At 36.5% G+C, this 22873-nt stretch overlaps 2 protein-coding genes across 4 annotated transcripts in view; both read right to left on the reverse strand.

Moving 5' to 3' along the window:
* Positions 1 to 4027, reverse strand: part of polr2f (polymerase (RNA) II (DNA directed) polypeptide F) — a 5746-nt gene extending 1719 nt beyond the window's left edge. Inside the window, exons 1-3 of the mRNA XM_015393415.1 lie at positions 3852 to 4027; positions 3657 to 3726; positions 3412 to 3542 (exon numbers count right to left, since the gene is read on the reverse strand). Coding sequence (XP_015248901.1) covers positions 3412 to 3542; positions 3657 to 3726; positions 3852 to 3871 — 221 coding nt within the window. The 5' untranslated portion in view covers positions 3872 to 4027. The remainder of the gene's footprint in view (positions 1 to 3411; positions 3543 to 3656; positions 3727 to 3851) is intronic.
* Positions 4028 to 5402: 1375 nt separating this feature from the next.
* LOC107096650 (MICAL-like protein 1) lies at positions 5403 to 22129 on the reverse strand. Of its 3 annotated transcripts, none has more exons than XM_015393402.1 (16): positions 21945 to 22129; positions 21523 to 21705; positions 20524 to 20572; positions 20267 to 20408; positions 18605 to 18678; positions 18377 to 18519; positions 16899 to 17425; positions 16742 to 16778; positions 11382 to 11967; positions 9127 to 9249; positions 8889 to 9015; positions 8683 to 8770; positions 6206 to 6279; positions 6008 to 6116; positions 5865 to 5902; positions 5403 to 5776 (listed from the first exon to the last, which is right to left on the reverse strand). In XM_015393402.1, the coding sequence occupies exons 2-16, from the start codon at positions 21663 to 21665 to the stop codon at positions 5694 to 5696; spliced, it is 2343 nt and encodes a 780-aa protein (XP_015248888.1). In that variant the 5' UTR covers positions 21666 to 21705; positions 21945 to 22129; the 3' UTR covers positions 5403 to 5693. The 3 variants fall into 3 exon arrangements, with proteins under 3 accessions (XP_015248888.1, XP_015248889.1, XP_015248887.1); XM_015393403.1 differs by having other exon boundaries at positions 18605 to 18675; positions 21523 to 21822; XM_015393401.1 differs by having other exon boundaries at positions 21523 to 21822.
* Positions 22130 to 22873: the final 744 nt, after the last annotated feature.

Genomic DNA, 22873 nt, shown 5'->3' on the forward strand with positions numbered 1-22873 from the left:
CCTTTTTCATCACCAGGGTTCCTACAGCATAAGGCAAGTTAAATTCAAGACTTTTTTGGTCTTTTTAATGCCACTTGAAAAATAAATTTAAGACCAAATTCACAAGAAACACAAGAAAAACCTGCTTGCGACAACTTTACCCAAAGGTTTATTTTAACATAAACCACTGCAACAATGTTTAAAATTTTGAAAAACTTTCCATATAGGAAGCAAGCAAAAAACACAAAAATGACAAATCTATTATAACAACTATTTAACTGAATTCACAAACTTTGTTTTAGCAGGGAACAAAACAAATCAGTTGTAAAGCAACAACATAACCAGTGCTAAGTCTTTTTTGCAGCTATGGCATGGTACTGCATGCATTCTTCACTTCTGCGTCCTCCACCTGTTACAAGTCTGCCATTTTTTCTTTGTATCGTTTTCTTAGTATGTTTAATTTGGTGACAAGTGGAGACGTTGCAGAGACAAGGGTGGAACAAAACTGAGAAATACGGGCTGTTTCTCGGTAACTCGATTTTAACGCTTTGGGTTTCATGCTTCGCATGTGTGACTCCACTGCCTTAATTCCCATTGTTCCGAGCTTGAATGACTTCTTGCACAAAATACACTGTGCCTCATGTATGATCCCTGATACTGGTTTTAGCCATGGAGAAAACTCTTGGCTAGATAGACAATTTTCGTTACATTTACACTTGCTCATATTTTCCAGACAAAAAATTTATTGGTGCATCTCCCAAATATCCCGGCCGCAACAACTCTTTTATTGGTTCCACTATCGGGACGGAAGTAATAATGGTTCCGTCCCGAAAATAAAAAAATAATAATAATTGTCAATTTTAACGTTTTATTTAGATAGCAAAAATAAATCGTAATAAAAATAATCCTATTTATGATGTTTTAAAAATTAAGACCTACAAAAGACTAATTTAAGACATTTTAATACCAATTAAGGCCTTAGTTTTATTTTGAAGAATTCAATGCCTTTTAAGACTTTTTAAGGACCCGCGGGAACCCTGGAAAAGGTAACAATAAATCCTTTCCGCAAAAGTAACCTTAGATATCAGAAACTTAGTTATCTGCCAGGGCTGTAGAATAAAGAAATGACAACAATACAGCTCGTTGGAAAATGTAAAAGAAAACTAAAACGTTATATTTTTTTGAGAACTGATAAAAGTGGAATCTATTAATGTGGAAATGGTTAAAAAAAACATTTAAATGGCTTTAACAGTGACAGTGATAGTTGTTAACAAACAGAGAACACATGGAACATTCATGACTTTCCCAGGAGTAGTAAACTAACAAAATTATAGCAATTATAGTGAGGGTCAATATGCAACTCATTCAGGGGTCACAAAAGAACATCTAAAGCCTTCCAGGAACCACTGGTCTTACTGGAGCACAGGATTGGACAGTTTAACAAAAATTACTTCTATGTGGGTGTTTCAAGTTACAAACCAGGGCCGACCCAAAAAACCGTATAAGAACAATTCAAATGTGTCAACAAAACAAAAAAACCTAGTGATTCCCAGGATTTTTGGACAAAATCCTGGGCCACTTTTTCTAAGGATGTGAAACTATGCGTTCTGCATAAAAGTGCTACATTTAGTATGAAGAAGTGTGTCCATCTGAAGGAAAAACACAGAGATGGTAATAGGATGGTCGGGAGCTACTTTGCTGGTCTCAAATATAGACCACTTGCCAGTATTAATGAATTCTGTTGTCTGGCAGAAAATATGCCCATAAGTACAAAACCTCAGAGACAAGTGCTGTTGGGTTGTGCAGCAGAAAAGCAACCATGACTTTCCCACTTTTAAGGAGATCAGTTTATTTAAAGGTGTAGGGAAGGATGTTCTTTTTCCGAGTGGATCATAAAAATAAGTGGTCCTCTCAAGTGTAAATCATTCTGGTGATATGTTTACTAGGGATGGAACGGTTTTGTGCAACACGTTTTGTTTATGCTAACAGCAACATGACCAACATGTCATGCTAACCCCGAAATCCCACATACTCCGTCAGCGCTCTGCCCCGCTGCGCTCCAGACCGCCTGCACAAAGCAAAGCCTATAGCGTCCGCTGTGGCTCCCGTCCGCTCTGAGTTCCTTGGAGGTGGTAGAGGGCATGCGCGAGATGATTAAATTCAAAGCAGCAAAACATGTGGAAATGATCCATGGTTTCTGCTAATCATTAAAAATAATTACAATTCATACATTTTTTGGGATTTTTTTCATTAATTTCATTACAAAAAAAATGTTCATTAATTTTTATAAATTTTTATAATTTTTTTTATTTTTCGGTGTAACAATAAACATATACCGAACCGAAAACCGTGACCACGCCTAATGTTTACATAAGTCCGTCCTGCGTGTTCGTCCGCATTTTCACTAACCGGTGGTGAGTCTGACATACTGGAAAAATGGCAAATCTTCTTATGGAAAATAAGCTTGTATGAGCGACGCACACAGCAACTTTTAAACAGAGCGTGCACAAGAAGAAATTGGCTCGTGCACGCTCTCACACACGATTAATAGGTATTCTCTCTCAGGAGCGGGTACAGGGAGGTGCATGTACATCTTTTTTCTTAGGTGAGAAGGGCACGTCTTTTCAAAAATTCGCAAAAATCCTCCACTATACATTTAATAATGTATAGTGCTGGGTAAAAAAATCAATATAATCGATGTCTAGGAAATGAGATCGATTAGTTTTGTAGTAATGCACGTGACACATTCCAATGAGCAGGAAAGATGCACTCAAGATTACTTCAAGCCAGACAGCTGCAAATATACCCAATAGGTTGACTGAAGACATTAACAAATGGGGGCTGACCAGAAAACACCCTGTAGTTATTACAGACAATGGTGCAAATATGGTTTGAGCAGTGGAGATAATGCAACTCATGCATGTCTGCTGTGTACCCACTGTGTCACGGCTGCTTGTTCGATTGAGGCTTTTCCACTTTTCACAAACAAGTTTGCACTTTTGAGACAATTTTTTTCAGATCTCAAGTTTAAACTGTCTGATTTTACAAGTTTGCACTTTGTGTTTGATATGACAGGAAAAAAAATAAAATACATGAGTATTTTGAAACACAGTTGAACCACTTTCATTATTGTAAAAACAGATCGAATCGAAATTAATCAATTTAGAACGCTATGAATCAAAATAGAATAGATTCAGGATTTAAAATATAAAATAACCAGCCCAAATAATGGAAATAGTGATTTAAAATTTGTTTTGTATTTACTCAGGTTGTCATTATTCAAAAATATATATATAATTTATTGATTTTAAAGGTGTATCTAGGTCAAGATGGAACAGAAAAGAAGAAAGAAATATGTAAAAAAAAAAAAAAAAGTAGTGTGAACTGGGGGATGTGAAGCCCTGACAGACTGGATGCTTGTTCAACACTCACGCTATCTGCAGAGCTCTGGTTCCCAGCACTCTGGCCCTCTCATACTTGGTCATGTACGGTGTGGTGATCCTCTTCTGGTTTGCCTGCTGTCCCTCTCCTGCAGGGAGGATCTGCACATTCTCCTGATCCTCCTGTTTAGCGGAGAGAAAGCAGAGTCAGACTACATGGCTGTGCTAAAATGAGTCCGAGGTTAGCAACATTAGCTTCAGCGTTCATAATAATGCTTAGTTTATATCGATACTTACGTCTTCAACGTTCTCGAGGTCATCTAACCCCTCATCCTCTTCAGCGTAATCAAAATCTCCATCATCGAAGCTATATATTTAAAAACGCATGTTAGTTAACGTGCTAATCGTCGGTTAGCATCAGAATTATATCATTTACACATTTCTTTAACCATGAAGATGAATGTTTCCGGGTTTTGCTGCGTCAGTACTTACTTATCTTCATTGTCGGACATTTTTCTATTCGGAATTTGATTTTTTTAGTAGCCGATATTAGTGTTTATGTAGTTCAGGTATAATATTTGTTGTCAACATTGGCCCACATGAGCGTTACATGTAACTTCCGGTTGGCTGGTCCCACCGATAAATATTCCGTGTGCGCAAAGCGGAGGAACTTTCGAGTTCTGCTTCTTTTACTCAGTGGCCTCTACTGCCCTCTACTGGAGTTAGAAAGTTTCACAGTCTTTGTTTACACTTTCAGGTTAATCAACATAATTTCTTCTAGATAAATTTCCTTTTGATGTGATTTTTATACTAAGGGATGGATAACCTACATGGAATAATGATGATGATTTCCAAATAAACAAACACCATTTTAGTTTTCTGTTTCTTCCTTTATGTGAAGATATTTCAAATAAATATTTCCCTACATTTTTTAAGTTCAGTACTTTCTATATCCTGGCTTACCTTCCTGTGTGACCTTTGCTCAACAGTGTGAATCAAACAGAAAACAAAAAAGGTAAATTTAAGTAATTTAATTCAAAACATTACATTTATAGAGACCCCTTATTTGATTTTGACCTTTATAAGATAATTTTGATAGACTTCAAACTAAAGAAAAACACAACTTTCATTTTCAATTTAAATTATAAAATATAACAGAAAATAAATAACACAAACATTTGAGCTTAAAGCCATGACAAGACCTCAAACCTTACATTCACCCACAGTAGCTTCCCTTCATAGGAGGGTTAGGCCAAAAAGGGAGGCTTATATCTAAATCAACCAAATGAAGGCTGCAGGTTGACCAGGCAGTTAAAGGGTCAATTAAAAGCAAAAGTGTGATAGGAATAGATGCACAGGCATCAGAGACAACCATAACCATGTGAGGATTGTTAGACAAAGCCCATTAATGTGTTCTAGGGAGATTCACTAGAACTGCAGGTTGGTTAACATATCCATAACATGGGCTACAACATCAGAACTACAGAGCAGACTCAATCATTAGCTTTTATTTTGGCTTCCTTCATTCTCTGCAGATATTTGTTACCAGCTTCAGATTCAGCAGTAGTCTGGTTAAGGTAAAGGTATCTTCTTTTAAAATGAGAGCAAATGATCCTAATTATAACCTTGTTGGCTCTAAATGCTGACATAACCAAAGTAACACCTAACATAGAGATAAATATGTTTTAACAGCATCATTTTGTTAAAGATGCTATTTTTTTTTTTTTTCTTTTTATAAAGTGGATGTTTTCCCATCAGGGCTTTCAGCAATAGACTTTTTCCAAACCTCACTACATACCTCAACACAACGTTAAATCAGTGTAAAATGATGAATGTTTATCAATGTAGATCTATAAAGGCATAAAGATATGAAAACATTAAATCATAATATTTAACTGAGAACAGAAAGGCCTGATATGAAATATGAGAAGCAGATAAGGAGTAATTATGTTGCTTAATAGAAATTAATTGTAATATATGTGTTTGAGGATTAAAGAAAGGCTAAGGATCAGTTCTATGAACAAGTTCAAAAAGCAGGACAGATTTGTTTGAATCATTTGGATTCACCTTGATTTAATACAGACAATGAGCACTTTAAAAAAAAACAATGTGCAAAACAGTTAAGAAACAACACTATTAAAATGGTTTAATAACAGGACAAATTTGGTCTTTTAAAAATAGAAGTTGAAATAGGTTCAGCATATTTTTAACATACTGATGGGTTTTTTTTAATAAACACAGTTGAGATGAGTGACTTTGAACATGGGTTATTATTGTGGTCAGGCTGCTTCTTCAGCTCTTTCTCTCCACTGGCTCCTTGCCGCTCTCTGTCTTCTAGTTCAGTATCTTAAAGACTTTTGAAGCCTTGAGCTTCCCTTTAGATTTTCTCAGCTCTTTCAGTCCGTCCTGCTGAAACCCTGAGGAGAAACATCAGTTCATTAGGAGCTTCCTAATCAACAGAGTTTGCATTTCACTGTGTAAAAAGCAATTTCACTGATTATTCACCCTTGTTCCCTATGCTTTCAAAGTCTTCATCTCTTTCTCTGATGACAAAAAAAAACAACAACTGCATGTTAACTTTTTAAAATTTGCGGGATGTTAAAAAAAGATAATAATAAATAGAGGAATCCTTGTTTTCTGGTGTATACCTGTCCTGATCCAAGGTGCTGATGATCTGGTTCCTCTGTTCAATAATGGTGACCAGCTCAGCCATCAGCCGCTCCTCTCGGCTTTTGTCCTCCTGACTCCAGTCTTTTTCTGATTTAAAAAAAAAATATAATAATCCATGAAGATTCAACAAAGACCAACAAACTGATGGTATTTACTGTCAAAAGAGACAACTCTACCAGGTTTATTGAGAAGACATCTGAGCTCGTACTCCACATCTGCTTGTCTGTCCTCTAATATTTGCTGTTTAGTGCTGGAAAAAAAAAGTACAATTAAATTCCCATGTTTTGCCTCTCAGAAAATATAAATTACTCATTAATTTTGTATCATCAAATCATTCTTTGAAGAATAAAATGTATTAGAACAACATTAAATAGCAAAGCTATTAATGGTTTAGAAGAATTAATGGTTTAGAAGAATTAATGGTTTAGAAGAATTAATGGTTTTTAGTGTTATTAATAATAATAATCTGCAAATGATTCATGCTATATCATCCTCAGTCAATACCTTACAGATTTACAGTTTTATTGCAGTTGATTTTCACATCAAGTCACTAAAGGTTTTGCCGGATCTTCCTTGCAAAATAAATGTAGCAGAAAAACTGAGGAATCTCATTCTGTAAGGATGTTTTTTATGCAACACTGGTTTTTGAGGAGCAATTAATTTGGATTGTAGGCCACATTTGTAGTCTGGTCACTGTGCCGTGAACACGATAATCAGAGGTGGTGACATCTCTGAAGGATAGAACACAGTCCCTCAAAGCAGAGCAATCAGATGGCCACTGTTTGCAGCACTCAGCTGCTTCCAGTTATGATGGGCTGGTTTTCCATTGACTATCAAACCCCACTTAAAGCTGTCTGACACATGCAAAAAGGATTTTCTCTGCTGCTCAGAGCATTTTTCATACAAATATGAGACCATTTAATGAGAAAATAGTCATGAAGATGTCACTGTGATAAGACTTATAACAAAGAAGAAAAATCTGCTAAACAAACATTTCCTTAGTTTTTGTGCAATGTTTACTTCCAGCTTAAAGTTCATTCAAAGTAGCAGTTTATATTTGTTCTGACTTTGTCAAACCACAGAAACATGTGTCATTGATCACTCAGCAAAATGGATATTCTTGAAAATGCAGTAATGCATGTAAAATATTGTCATAAAGGGCATGGGGAAAAAAACAAAAAAAAAACACCAGATTTCTCTGCTCTGAAAAGCTGGAATGCTGCAAACAAACTGACAGTAAATAGCTTTCCTCTGAACCGTGGCAGCGGTTTGCCATAATTCACGGGAAAATTGGAAAAACAAAAACATTCTCTGTATGGATTCCACAAGTACTTCAGCTGCATGATAACAGAGCCGCCCTTTCAGCCACACCCAGAAAAAGAAAAGCACAGAAACCTCGAAACCAAAATTAAATTCTAACTTCATGATTCTCAATAGTTTTTTTTTTTTTTTTTTTTTTACAAATTTAGCATATATTGGTGACATTTATAATGCATTTAAAATAAATGGAAAAGATCCATTTACAGTGTATTTAATGGTGGATGGAGGACATCAGTTTCCATAGGGTTTGTCCTTTATTAAGCTCCATCTGTCTCCCATCAGCTCTAACCTCCTTCCTTATCCTTGCTGAAGTTCAGGCAGAGGGAAACATCCCGGTAGGTTTGGAATCATATCATATTCTGAGATTATCAAATGATGAAATCAAAAGAGCTCTGTGACATGTTGAAAATCTGAAATTAAAAGGAGCAGACGGTGATCGATTTCTTTACCTCCGCCAAGGAGGTTATATTTTCAGGAGAGCCTGTCTGTCTGTCTACAGGATAACTTGAAAAGTTATGGACCGATTATAATGACATTTTTACCAGAAGTGCGCCTCAGTCCAACAAACAATCCATTACATTTTGGTGATGATCCACATCATAATCTGGAAACAGGATGCTTTTAAAAGATTTGTTCACATTGTGAGATAGGGATTTATGGAGGAAAAAAGAAGTTCTGCCCTTAAACCAGAGGGTGGCAGCAGTGACTATTGACAGCTTTGGCGTCAGACTCAAAAAGTCATGATCCAGATGTTTGAGTTTTAGCTATAGGTAAGGTGACTATATTTTGACTTCTGAAAAGGAGGTCACTTTGCCCAGCCTCCAGACTGATTCAGACAGGCTTCTCAGAGGTTAATCAACATGCTTTATTATATCAAATTGGTGCAAAAATAACTTCTATAGTAAACTGAAATCTGTAACTACCAATGACAAAATGATAGCTCTTTTAAATTACATAAATAATATCAAATAATGTTCTAAATACAAAATCTTCTAAATTAGAAAATGCAGCTTCAACATATTACCTCTTTAGAGCCTCCTCCATTTTCCCAGGTCTAACAAACTCGGTCAACTTTACAGAGGAGCTCTCACCTCGAACAGCTTATAATAATATGAGTCACAATATGAGTCCAAATTTGCTGCTTAGTGGAGGTCTGCTCTCTGAGTGCTTTTCTAATATTATAGTTATTTTGGGTGGATAAACAAAACAAACAAAAAAATGCTTTTTTTTTTGCATTCAGTTCTGCACAATTTCTTGCCGTTCTATCTCAGAAGGAACAAAGAAGATTTTGCTTTCAACATGAACTTGTCTAAGATTGAACCTCTCTACTTACAGATACACCAGGTCCTTATTTCTGCGCAGCAGAATATGCTGCTCATGGACAAGAATGAACCACTCTATGAGCATCTGTTCTTCTTTACCTGAAATAAAAACAGACAGATTTGATAGAAAATATGAATCTCTCCAGAGAAACAAGGGGGAAAAAAATCCTGTTTATCCAGAAATCCTTCAGTATGGAGCGTTAGATGTTAGACGTACCCATCCTGCATTCTCTGATATTCCTCTCCAGGTCGACTCCGCGTTTTTCCAGGGCTTCCAAATGGCCGTCCAGGTTTCTGATCTGCAGCCGCAGGTCCTCCATGGAAACGCTTTGGTCTGTCCTCACCTAACGTGTAAACAGAGAGAGCATTTCAGTAGTGGAATAAATTCAGATTAAACTCCATCTTTACTGTAACTAAAAGCATCAGCGGTTTAATTAAACGTTTAGACTCTGTACCTCCCTCCTGATGAGAGGGAAGCCATGGCCAGGAGCGGGACCACGAGTGGACGACAGGTTCTGAACCGTCTGGGACCTGGGCATCTCAGATGGGTGGGCAAATGGACTTTCTTTATAGGCTGGCTGAAAAATAGAACAAAAACAATGAAAAAAAACATTTTGAAATGTAATGGCTGTTTGTTATGATGCAACTTCATATTGGATTGTTTTGACATTATCTCAATAGACATTATGGATGACAGGGAACAACTGTCAGCTAATTATCCATTTGGGTTGACCTTTTCTTCATTACGTTTTTCCCTGCACCTTTTCCTACAAAAAAAATAATTTGGGAAGACAACAAACTTTATCCAAAATGCATATAATTTTTGACAGGACCATAAGAAACAGAAGAAACCTCATGTTAGCTTTGTTCTGATATTAAAATTATATTAGCAATAGTTACCAAATCTAGATTAATCTTGGAGTGAAGATTGGGAGAGGTTTTAAAATATTTTTTCTCCTAACTAAAATGTTTACAGCTTTTACATAGTTTAGGAGAGCTCAGATAAGGATGTCAGGACTTTATAAGCTTCTGATTTGTATCTGAGTAAACTGTAAGCACTGTAGTGGATGTTTTTAAAGGCTGTACTGGTAGGAATGCACCTTTAAATATGGAGAAATTAGTCTAATAAAATACAAATAAAATGGACTCTGGGACAAAGATTTTAGCACTTTAAGCCTAAATCATGAAATGGTTGTCTGAAAATTTATTTTTTTGGGAACTTAAGTTGTCATTTGGCATTTTGACAAAAAAAACAAACACATTTTAAATAAGTCAAAGCTTTTTGCATTTCTGTGCAACTATTTATCGATTTTTTTTGTTTCACATTTTTCAAGAACTAATAGATCAAACTGATGATGTGGAGTTCTTAAAAGCTTTGTCTCAAATATGATAGATCAGGTGTTTTTGGACAGTCAAGAAACAAGATTTAAAAAAAAAAAAACACTAAAGTGGAAAGGTAATAAAAGCCGCAAAAACTAAAAATCTGTCTATGCAGAAAGATAATTTCACCTGACAACATTACTTTGACTCAAGATCATACTGTAAAAATTGGACATTTCATCTAAAAAACAATCTAAAGATTTTCATTTCATCTTTGTAACGAGTAATAAACTGGTATCAGCACCACCTTAAAAAAAGTCAACCATTAGAACATAGTCCCAGCTGTGATGCACGGTAGTGGTAGCATCATACTGCACAAGTGTTTTGCTGCTAAAGGTTCTTCTGAACTTCAAATAAAAAAATAAAATGACTTTCTCCCATTTTAGCAAATACAAACCATTTTGGTCATACTAATATACCTAAAACAAAATAAAGTTAGTTAGTCTGATTGAATGTTAGACAAACTTTACAAGCCTTTCAATACAGGAAAGTTGTCATTAAAATCTGTTTGAAACATTGGGATTACGAACTGTAACACTGCAGAATAAAACACTGTTTTGGAAAACATTTTTATAAAATATTACGCTGTGCTATAAAAAATAACATGCCAAACAGCGGAATAAAAAGCAATATAAACCTAAAAAAAAAGCTCAAACCCATGGTGTCAAAACTATTAATATTTATCAGTCAAGTAGAAATATAAATCCTACCTTTTAAAAACTTTTGTAGAAGTTACAGTATCAACTTAAGCTTTTTACTCAAGTGAAAGTGTAAAAGTACCATTTTTAAAACTACTTAAAGTATAATCGTAATGCAGGAAAATGTGAAGGACAGATGCTTTACTGCACTAGCCTATTAAAGGAACATTTTTCTACAATTCTGGACGATAACTTCCTTATGCTTTTTCCCATTAGTTTTATAACTAATAGCAACAGTGGCAATTTTAGCATTACATCATCTTGAAAAACTATTTACGATGGTAGGTGGCGAACAAGTAGGTGCAGTACAAAGTTCAACCACAAAAAAATATATTGGGTGAAAGAAAGAAAATATTTTTTGATGGTTATTATTTTTTGTAAATACCAACCTGCCATAATGGAAAAAAATTAGCTGACATAAAACAAAACTAACAAGTCTTTTTGTTTTATGTAAGGAGTAGAAAGCAGAGATTACTGCAAAAAAAACAATTATGGAGTAGAAGTAAAAATTTGTCCGAAAAATGATTACACCAGTAAAGTATAAAATGCCAAAATTTCTACTTCATTTGTTACTTTGCACCTGTGGCGTAAACACAGATTCAATTGTTTTCCTAATTATTCATGTCTCCTACCTCATGTTCACATGATGAGATGGATAGATTGGCCTCATCTAGCCCTGCAGGTGGCGAGTCGGTTTCAGAGCGCTCAGATGGGATTGCTGGCACCGACAGACTTCTGGGTAAATTGGAGCGCTGTTCTGAAGCCAACCCTGGTTCTGTTGCATCCGATGCGCCGGACGGACCGCCCTCTGTAGGTTTTTCGATGCTTCCTTCCCCCTGACCCTCGGCAGGATCAGGTTCAGCACCATCATGCAGACTCCTAGAGCACTCTTCATCCTGTTCCAGTTTTTCTCCTTCATCCAAACCAGCTTCAACATCAGAGTTCTCACTCTTCTCTGAATGAACAGCAGTCGCTGACGCCTCTCCCTGATTGGCCGACTGCTGTTTGGGAGCTTCCTGCTGAGCTTCATTCTCCTCCTCCTCTTCTTCAAATGGATTAGGAGCAGACATTCTGGGTCTGTTCCATGGCGTCTGGGGATTGGAGACAGTTTTGGACCGAGGGAGAGGTACTGGGGGAGGAACAGGAGGCAGCTGACTCCAAGGTCCAGGGTGCACTATGGTCATCCAGGGATGGTTGCTTTTCACTTTAGGACTGGTGCTGTTTAACATGAGGAGAGAGAAAACAGGTGATGTCAGAGGTTTGCTCTCATACTATTTCAATGTTTCCTGTTTAAAGCAGCAGCTCGTACTCAAAGTTATCCTTTTACTTCCTCATCTCTGCCTTTGAGGCCTGTTTATAGAAAAGCAACCTACAGCCTCACTGGATGTTTACATTAGAATAAAAGGAAGGAAAAGGATTTTCACCGTGAAGGGTTTCCTTTTTAATAGCTCAGGAGTCTTTGTAAGGTTTAACCCTTTATAGGGCACTCAGTGAAATAGTTTGAAATCTAAATTTAAAGCCAATAGTGGTATTGAAATCCAGGACAAGAGCTTTTTACCTTTGAAACCTTCAAAGAATATGGATATTTTGATGGCAAAAATGAATGTCAGAGTACCGGTAATAACAAGAAACGCCAACTTGCCCGAATATGTCAAGAAAAATAACAAAAGTGCTTCTATAAGAAATTCATGAAAAACACTCTGGGAGTGAAAGAAACATTTTTTTTTTTTTGGTACAACATAACCTTAGAGGCATTAATGCTGATACTGGCACTGACACTTTTTAGTTTATAAACCTAAATATAACTGTTAACCAGGCTTATTAACTTTTTAACTTTTCAATTAGCTTTTTACCTTTTTTTATTAACTTAACTTTTTTTTTCAAACTTGATTTACGGTAGGTAAAATATCATTCAAAGGCTCATGTAATTGGTAAAATACCAAAATAAGATGTACAGCCATGTAGCAGCATCTTTGCTGAAAGGCTGGATATAGATCTAGTGCTGGGGCTCCATTTGTAAGGGTTAAACGAGTTTAAAAAATGACTTACCTATATAATAACTTGACCTATAAAGGTCTTATAAACTATAAACTGGATGTGCTCCTAACACAACCTCCTGATCCTCCTAATCTCACATCTGTGAAACTCTCGAGCATCACAGAGGAAGAGCTCCTGGTTGTTCGTCCATCAACTTTAACCTGCCTGTTCTAATATAACAGGACTTAGAAGAGAGTCTGAACTGATTGAAGATTGTCTTGAGCTGAGTTCTCAGAGCAGTTTTTCCAAAAAGCAGGACTCGACCAAGTCAGCCAGGTGCAGTCGCCTTGTTTAAACCATTGATGCAAAAATGTTCATGTTAGATTGGACTCTAAGGTAGAGATGGATCAATATAACAGCTGAAAGATATTTTTTTTTCTTGTACTGGCCGATAAATGCACATGCTCATGGATTCATCAGTGCATTCAGCAGCCAAGCTTTGAGATCAGGTGAAGAGCGGCATGGCTGCTCCCTCCGTTTTCTATCCACTGGTAATCTTTTGTTTCATTTGGTAATTTCTGCTTCTTTTTTGTCTACTCTGAGACTTGTGTAAAATTTGTTATCATTGTGTCATTTTTACCATGTAAAATGAGGAAGAAAAGCAATGTGAGCTTTTAAGGTATTTCAATATATCTAAAGCTAATTTTGTGAATACTTTCATTGCCCAATTTAATGAAAAATAAAATCCTAAAGGTATAGTGGAGGATGTTCTTTTTCTGGGTGGATCATCATAATAAGTGGTCCTCCTAATTGCCAATCATTCTGCTGATATGTTTACGTAAGGCCGTCCTATGTGCTTGTCCCCCTTTTCACTAACCGGTGGCAAGTCTGACACACTGCAATGGAAAATTTGTAAACTGAAAGTAAGGCTGTATGAGTAATGCATGCACTAGGAGAAATGGGCTCCTGCATGCTCTAACACACGTTTAGTAGAGGTACAGGGTTATGCATGTGCATTACTTCCTATATTGAAGAGTGGTTCTTTGCATCCATATCTGTTTTTATTAAAGCTTCTCCCCCTGTCCTCAGCAGATGTTTGTAAATTCTCTGCTTTAGAAGACTGTAACTTTCATTTTCTCCTCTCACTTCCTGTTGCAAACCGCTTGCCCAATTCAGAAACAGGTGATAAAACTCATTGAAATAACCTGAGACCTGATGAAAAACTGTTTTTTAATTACATTTCCCCCTGATTCAAAAAAATAAGTTGTGTAGAAAATAATCTAAATAATTTTTCACCTTATTTTGTTTAAGTTTAATAGAAATATATATATATTCAAAAATTCTCATTCTTACAATGAATATTAATCATTAAGATGATCCTTTTACTGAGTTATGAGACACATTTAGGTTTTGCTGTTTAATAAGACTGTTTGGTTTATCAAATCCAGAGTCATTTTAAATAGACAATGGCTTTGATCTGTTTAAAGATCCCATAAAATCCACATGATTTTTTAAAAACAATCTCAGATTAGATGTAAAACAGAACCTACACGATGCTGGTTTTATCTCCTGATTGATCAGTGAAGTTTTTTCACTATAGCGCCTGGAAAAAATGCATTTCAAAGCAAAGACCAGCGTCTTATTACAAAAAAATATACTCTGTAGCTAAATTATCGTCTCAATTTTTAAGACTATTGTTTAATCACAATGCTAAGATCGCAATGTGCTAAAAAGACTAATAGCTCCCTCAGTCTCATCTCGTTACAATCAAACTTTTAGATGCATTCGCTGCAAATCAGATCAATTGGTTAAAAGAGCTAGATCCAAAACTAAAACTAAAAACTACTCCTGATTTCATTAGGGGAGTTAAAGTATCTATGAGTCTTGTTTATGATTGAGGGGAGAACGGAGCAGGTGATCGACAGATGGATCAGTGTGACTGGTGCAGTATGCTGCCCCAGTCCGTTCTGATGAAGAGAGGGATTTTTGGCCCTGCTCCTAATTTACAGGTCGGCCTTCGGTCAGGAAATCTGGGTCATGACTGAAAGTAGCTAAGACAGCATCCATTCACGTTCTCCTGATTATTCCATCAGGGTCACGGTGGGGCTGGTGGCTTTGTCCGGCAGTCGCTGGGCAAGGGGCGGGGTGCACCCTGGACAGGTTGCCAGTCTGTCACAGGGCAACACAGAGACACACAATCATACACACACAAACTCACACACACACACCTAAGGAGGCCGGGGACACCCTTAGAGACCCTTTGAAACAGAAAAAATAACAGACTAAATATATGTGTGGGGAGGTAGTGAGGCCCTGGTGACATTTGAGAGTCCTAAAGATTTAAAGAAAACTTAAACTAGCTGAATTTCTTTAGTTAATGTTCAGATTATTATTCTAACTTAACTGTTGATTTAATCTGTTTATCAAATTTAACATAATGTTTAAAAAAATTCCAGAAATTCTAATTATGTTTATTATTTATCTTTTTAATTTAGATTTTACAATTTCATACTTTTTAGATAATATTTTCATACATAATTTTTCAGAATTTTATTTTATCTATTTATTCATTTTTTCATTTTGTTAGTGTTTTAGTCAAGACCTCACCAACCGAGACCAAGAAGTAATACCTTCTATGGTCTCGGCCTTGTCTCAGTCCCTGTTCTCCTATAACTATACCCACTATAACTGACTATAACACTACATTTCATAAATTCTATTTATCAGATCCTTCGCTTTCGGTCCTCTTTGTTTTTGAAATATTATTTAAATATTCTTGGATTATGATATTATTGTTTTTAAACATATTTTGCATATCTATGCCTCTTTTTTACATTTGCAAAACCTGTCAGTTTTTTCAATTTGGTTTAATTGAATAAAGATTTCCTGCCCTCCAACTGCTTTAACTTCTGCTGGCCTGTATCACTATAATTCTAGTATGGCTGAAACAGTTAATCGATTCAGTAATTGATAAATCGTTAACTGGACTGTAGAGGCTCTAAAATATGCCTTTAGCTGACAGAGCAACCTACTTAAAGCAGTAATCATACTAAAATTGTTAGAAAACATATGTAAACATTTTGCATTTAAGATAAAAATCTTTTTTGTCTGTCAATCTGCTCTATCCAAAACTCCTCGAGTGGAAAATGTTTAGTTTCACCTGGTTTAATTTCGCAAAACGTTTCCTTCAGGGAACCTTTTGCCATCTGATTATTAATCGATTAATTGAAAAAATAATTGACAGATTAATAGATTTGTAAAATTGTCATTAGCTGCAGATCTAAATTTGACCATTATTATTTCTGACGTTCCTCTCTCCATCCTCTGGAATGATACCGATCCCTCATTTTGGTCACGACTGCAGATATTTTTGTGTGCAACTTTGCACATGACATTCAGAAGTACTAAAAAAAAGATGCAAAAACAGCAACCTCACTGGAATTTTTGATCTTGAAAAATCTCTGCTTGGGTAGATGTTTACATTTGCATATCCTCCACTCATAAATCTGCACAATTTGGTCATTACATTAAGGATACTGATGAAGGCACAGATCTAAAAAAAAAAAAAAAAAAAATGCATCATCCTTTGACATGTTTGTGTCTGTTTTAAGACGTGAAAACGTTTTGAAAATTAGCCCTCTGTGTTGCATTTAACTGAAAGAAAAGTTTTCTGTAAATAAAAACGGACTGAAATCAGATAATAAATGATGAAAATTAGTTACTAGAAGTTTTTAGCTCTTTATCCAAAATAAATGCGAACTTAAACATGTATAAAATATAAAGGTTTGAATTGTTCTTCCTATCATGATTTGCATGAAAGGTTCTAGCCCACTTACATATGTTACTAGAGATAACTCAGGTTTAGCTGCCCTTTCTGTCTTTCACAGTCTAATTTATGCGCATTTCATATGATAAAAGCAGCTGCCATACATCTGGGAACTGATATAAGTAGATCAAAGTGATCTTAATAACATTGTGTTTGTGCAACCAAAATAAATTGCTTCAGTACACTTACATGCGGGAAGGATGAGGTGAAGATTCACTCTGGATTTCTGATTCCAAACAGAGAAAAGATGAAAACAAAACATTTCATTTATCTTTATCTTAGATTCTGACATGAGCCAGATAGATATGGAAAGATTAGGCCACTACAGTAAAACAGTATTGTTTACCTGCAGCAGGGGAGCTGCCCATTGTTTGGGTGGTTCTGGACCTGGGTGCAGGAACAGGAAGCCCAGGGGAGTCTGCACATTTTCTGGGAGTGGGGGCAGGATATGCACCCCCCTCAGTCCCTTGTGTGGAGCTTAAGGAGAGTTCAGAGGTCTTTGACAGTGCTTTTTGTCCCTTGCTATCCTCCACAGTCTGCTCTAAATCACCGGGATGTAGAGGATGAGGATTTTCCCTGTTTTTCCCCTGCAGCCTCTGAGTCTCCTCATTTTGGTGTGTTTTAGAAACCAGTTTGTCCCGTGACTCTGCCCTCGGAGCATAACGAGGCACGCTGCAGATAGCCAACCCACTCAGAGAGTAAACAACTGTCTGGGATGGATGATCAGGCTGTTTATCAGCTGATCTGAAATTCCTGTTGCTATCGACACCAGCAGCTTTGCTGTCTGTTACATGGTGAGTGCAGACGAATGACGTCGTATCCCTCCCCTGAGTATAACAGCCGGGTAACAGAACACAGCTGCAAATTTTGCACCTGAAACAAAAGTGAAAATATTAAAAGTTCTGCAGAATAACTATGTTATTAAAGGGATCATTCAACCTGCAGCCAAAATTTACTTCTCTATGGAAGACTGAAGCACCGCCTTACAAAAGATTAATCTGAATTACATTTTTTACACCTTTGCAACATTAGATTAACAAATATAATTCCATCGTGATTTTTAAAAATAGACCAACATACAATATTATATTACTCTGAAGTGAAAGACAATAAAAGAAAAAGAAAATCTGTTGGAATCACTTGTTTTCAAAAGCCTCCCTATAAACAAACTGGCTAATAAGCTAGGAGAGAAGCTATGAAAAAACAACAACATTAAAGTATTCCTGTTTGCAGGTCCAGTCATGAACAAAAAAGCATGTAGAACATGTAAAAGAATGTGCTCTCTTTAAGTTGCACTAACATCCTTGTTTTGGGCAACATTCCAGGTGTTTTGGAAAAACTAATTTGCACACTACCCTGAATGCATCATTCCCCCTCAATAAACATGACGATGGCAGCATGATGCTGCGGGGATGCTTTTCTTGCGGAGCTGTAGGAAAATGGGGGAAAGTTGATTGGTATATGAAAAGAGCTAAATAAATTGTGTTCCTGGTGAAAAAAAGACAATAAAGAGGAGAGGAGATTATGTTTCCAGCAGGGAAACAACCCCAAACTACTTAAGATAATAGCCTTTCCCTGCATTAGAATGGCCTAATCAAAGTCAAGAAAATAAAAAATAAATAAAAAACATGCACTAACTACTGATTGTTATCTGCAAAAATGTTGGTCGCCAAATGATTTTTGTAAAAAGAATATTAAAAAGCCATTTCCCCTGTAAATATGCATAACTACTTTATCTCTAATTAACAACCCCAAAGAAGTAAGTGTATACTTAATCACATGGGTGTAAAATAACACCACTCAGTTAAAGCAGGCGTCCCTCACCTAAAACAGCCGCGATGGTAAACCTTTCCATCAATTAGATATCTCTGTATGAGGTGAACAGGCTTCAGACATAAAGTACACACTGCCCATGCGCTTGCATTAGCACAGCCGCCTTCTCTGCTGGTTTCCAGTTCAGTCAAGCTCTGAAAGCAGAAAAGAAACCAGTCATACGGCGAAGGCAGCAGCTGAAGCTGCGACATGGGAGAAGCAGAAGCTACGAGACTCCACCTTCTGGCTTCTCAGAGTTTTATATCCCTTTGAGATGTTTAAAACGTGTGATGAACGGGATCTGGAGGGACCTGCTGAGAAGGTGACAGAGAACAGTTTGGGAAATGAAACCTGAGGGATGTTTGGAGATTCCAGTCACATGAACAGTCAATAATAAAAAATAGAAATAAAAACAAAAAGGAGGCACATAAAGCGAACTCAAAGCCACTTTGTTGAATATTGACTTATAAACAACAGTTTTTGACCAACACATGTTTTCAAAACTTTACAAACCATATGCTAGGACACACAGCATCTTACAGATGCAGTGTCAGTTCTCTGCTTGATATTCTTTTCCATTTCTTAAATACATGACTTTCAAACACTGCTGATTTGCTGAAATTAGCTTTTCTAGGCCTAAAAATGTATTTCGCTTTAACTCGACATCCCCTGATCAACTAACAGGGCTTAAAACGAGAGGGAAAAGGAGCAAACATTGAAAATAGAAACAATAAAACCCTTTAGAAAATCTGGTAAACTAAACCTAAAAGTTTAAAATTAAGTTTCTATATTAGAAATGAGAGCAGGGGGGGGAAAAAACACTTTTGGCAGTGAACTCATCAGTAGTAGGCCTACTAAGTATTTAAAATACTTAAATCAGTTAGAATTCGAATGTTACTTTTAAGTTAAGAGTATCTAAACACTTCTGAGTATTAATCAATATCTCCCCCATAGCACATATCTATTTTGCCGCCAAACATCAGGATGATAACGGAGATAAACCACTAGAGCTGAATTTTAGAACTACGGCACAAAGTGCTATTAGACGCCATTTCTATTTCAACTGAGTACTTGAGGCAAAAACAATTTCATTAAACACCTCAGGTAGGTTTTCCACTGTAAAGTACAGAAGAGGATATGTCATGCTGTGGGTCTGGAGTTGTGCTAGGTCATGAAAATACCAGATAAAAAAACAAAATAATGAATTGCCACTTTTAGCAGAATAATGATAAAAGATTTAATCAAATTAACACAGAGACAGTTCATCAGATGTAAAATTAACCTCTTCTAAAGTAATAATGAATTCAATACGGTTAAATATTTTAGATTTCAAAAGGTCATTCCAAAAAAAAGGTATTTCAAAAGGTCTTAGGATGAAATCATGCTACTGCACACAAAAAAGGTTCATTTTTAAGGTTTCAGACTTTTAGACTAAGATATGTCTGCAGTAATTAATACAGGATTTTACTAATGAATCATTAGCAAGGCAGTAATGTTACCAATCTTTAGTCTCAACCTTAATCCATCTGAAGTGTTAGACAAGGACTGGTGAGCCGAAAGCCCAGAACTGAAACTACTGCCGGTGCTCCAGCACAGGGAGGTCAGCCCTGATACGGGAACAAGGGTTTGAATTCCTGCTCCAAACTGAGAAATGTGATATCTAACTACTAACCTTAATAAATAGTATGACAGTATTTTTTTTTTAAAGTTTGTAAAGTTCTTTGAACTTTGAATTGGTGAATGAAAGGCTGGGGTAGTCGTGGTCTGTTTTCTTACTCAACTGTACCTCACAAAAATCCATTTGAACTGCAGAACTGTGGGCTGTTTCACTTCAACAATCGTAAAGCAATACATACTATGAAAGCTAAATGACCAGAAAAAAATGGGTTTCTCTCAACAAACCATGAGACTTTGCACTGAAGAAGTTGTAGTAATGAGAAACGTAGGTAATGACACTCAGAAAATCCGGCATGGTGGTAGAAACCATGTCCTTTGGGTCCAGCAGAGGAGGGATTCCCAGCTTTGTTTCTGCAACCTCAAAAGCCTATAGATTCAAGAGGTTAGATCAGTTTCTAGTACTACTAAAGGGAATATCAAACACAATACTGCCTGAGAAATTCATACAAGTTTATGTCAAAACATGGATGCAAATGACTCACCAGCTTGTTATTCTGATAAACATTTTCTCTGGAGAGAGAGCTGAAATCTCTGAAGTTAAGAGAGAGGAATAGATGGAGATTACAAAAAACTGACAGAAGATTTCAAACAAAAAGGTTTAACATCAATATAAACCAGCTACATTTATGAATGGCAGATTACAAGTTTTAAAAGACTGGAGGTTAGCAATGGTATGATGCATTAAAATAGTGTTCACGCGCTGTGACTGAACCAACATCATAATGAACAAAAATGACACAAACCTGCGAGCAATCTGTCTACCTGAGCTAGCAGGTGGCAACTGTGATTATAAAATTGTTAGAGTTGGACTCAACAAATTTCGGGGAATGGCCAAAAGACAGCTAAAAGCAAAGCCCTAAGATGTTCAAAGATTATATTCTATACCCTTCGTGTGCCGGAGAGCCAGCACACCACATCACCTCATGCAAAATCTCTTTATATTGGGGATAGATAGAAGGAAGATAAAAGGAGTACAAGGCAATCCTGGAAGAAAACCTGTTGAATTCCAGAACGATGAGGAGGTTCATCTTTCTTTAGGATAATGAGCGAAAACTTACAGCCAGAGCAGAATGGATCAAGGCTTAGTGAAAAACCCCACAGTCACTGTATGGCAGGACTTTTATGTTCTGCACAGATTACTCTCCACCAGATTGGAGATCCATTAAGAGAATTAACAACAAGTTGGATAAAATATTTTAGTTATAGTTGTGTGTTTTTTTTATAGTGTGAATATTTAAGAGGAATGAGTATTTTTAGGAAGTGCTTTAGAAATCAGATGATCCCTTTACAGAAAGTTGACCTGAAAAGGATTAAGGATTAATCTAACGAGGACAGCAGATTAGTCTCCACAGCATAGTGTTGCAATCTCATTCCGTTTATTTTAAATCTAAATGAAGAGTTTCCAGTCAGGAGAAGGCATCAATCTATGAAAAGTTCAAGCTCCAGCGCAGCTAAACGACTGAAACCTTTGGTCTACTTACATCAGGTCGGGTCGATGTTTGTGGATGATGGCACAAAACGCCAGCCCATCCCTGAATGAGCCTGACATGTTCTTTATTTCCACAGCGGGGTAACCAGCGCATGTGACGCGGCACCACTCCAGCAGAGCCTTCGGTGATGCCATTTCTTCCGCAACTTTCAGGTGTGGAGGGGATCAGCATTGCCTTTTACGGGTCGGGCATCAAACAAACAAGCAGAGCCGCGTTGGTTTGGTGAAGAGAACAGGAAACGATGATCATCTTTCAAACTGCAAAACCGCTGCAGCTTCTGCTGCGACTCCACTAACCAGGATACAAGAGAGGATTTTTTTTCATTACAACTAAACGTGCATCTTCACATAAAAACATCTGGATGGTTTTTAGCCATAAGCAAAGTTAAAGAAGGAGTTTTTTTTCTCACTCACCAAACCGCAGACTCGGTTTTTCACCAAAAAAAACAACCAGGGAGCTCGATGGGAGGAGATCTATGGTTCGAAATATACCCACTTCTACGATTCCTCCTTAAAAACTTCCCAAAGTAGCTGTTAAAGTGAAATAAATAAAATAAAATACAGCGACTGGATCGCTCCACCTTGTGCTCGACTGTGTCTATGAAATACCACCGCCAGAGGGAGACATAGAGCTGCTCCACTTCTATAATTAGGAAGCAGAGGTTTCCAGTTACAATATTATTATCAGCATCATGGGGCACATGCTTTCTATTTCACAGATAAATATGTGTTGTTTAACTTCTCAATTTTTTTTTATTAAATGCTTTATCTTTATTTTGTTTAAGATGTCATCAAGTTAAATATGTGTTGTTTAACTTCTCAAATTTTTTTATTACATGCTTTATCTTTATTTTGTTTAAGATGTCATCAAGTTTTAAATTAATTCAGATTGAGTAAATAGGATCTATTCCTTTTTTTTTTAACATATCTTTATTTCGTTTTCCAACTTATACAGGCAACAAAACCCCACACAGTGAAAGACAGGAAAAATGAAATAAATGAAAATAAGTACCGGTAAGTCATAAATAAAACTAAATCAGGAAAACCTGTAACAATATGGTCTAAAAAGAATAACATAGCTAGTACAGAAAGAAAAAAAAAAACAATACAAAAACATGTAACAACATTAAAGCTCAGATTATTTAATCAATTAAAAGGATACATAAGCAGATATCCAGGCATTACAGTTTCACTATAATAACTGGTTGAATACACTCTCAAGTATAGTTCCCTCCAGGAATCTTAGACCAGAAAAGTCCATAGAGTCCCTTCTGTATGGTCCATTCACTCTCTATGCCAATGTAATCTAAGAATGGATCCCATGTTTTGTGAAATAACAGAGG

This window comes from Cyprinodon variegatus, unplaced genomic scaffold (genome assembly GCF_000732505.1).
Source record: "Cyprinodon variegatus isolate N-32 unplaced genomic scaffold, C_variegatus-1.0 Scaffold640, whole genome shotgun sequence".
Taxonomy (NCBI): Eukaryota; Metazoa; Chordata; class Actinopteri; order Cyprinodontiformes; family Cyprinodontidae; genus Cyprinodon; species Cyprinodon variegatus.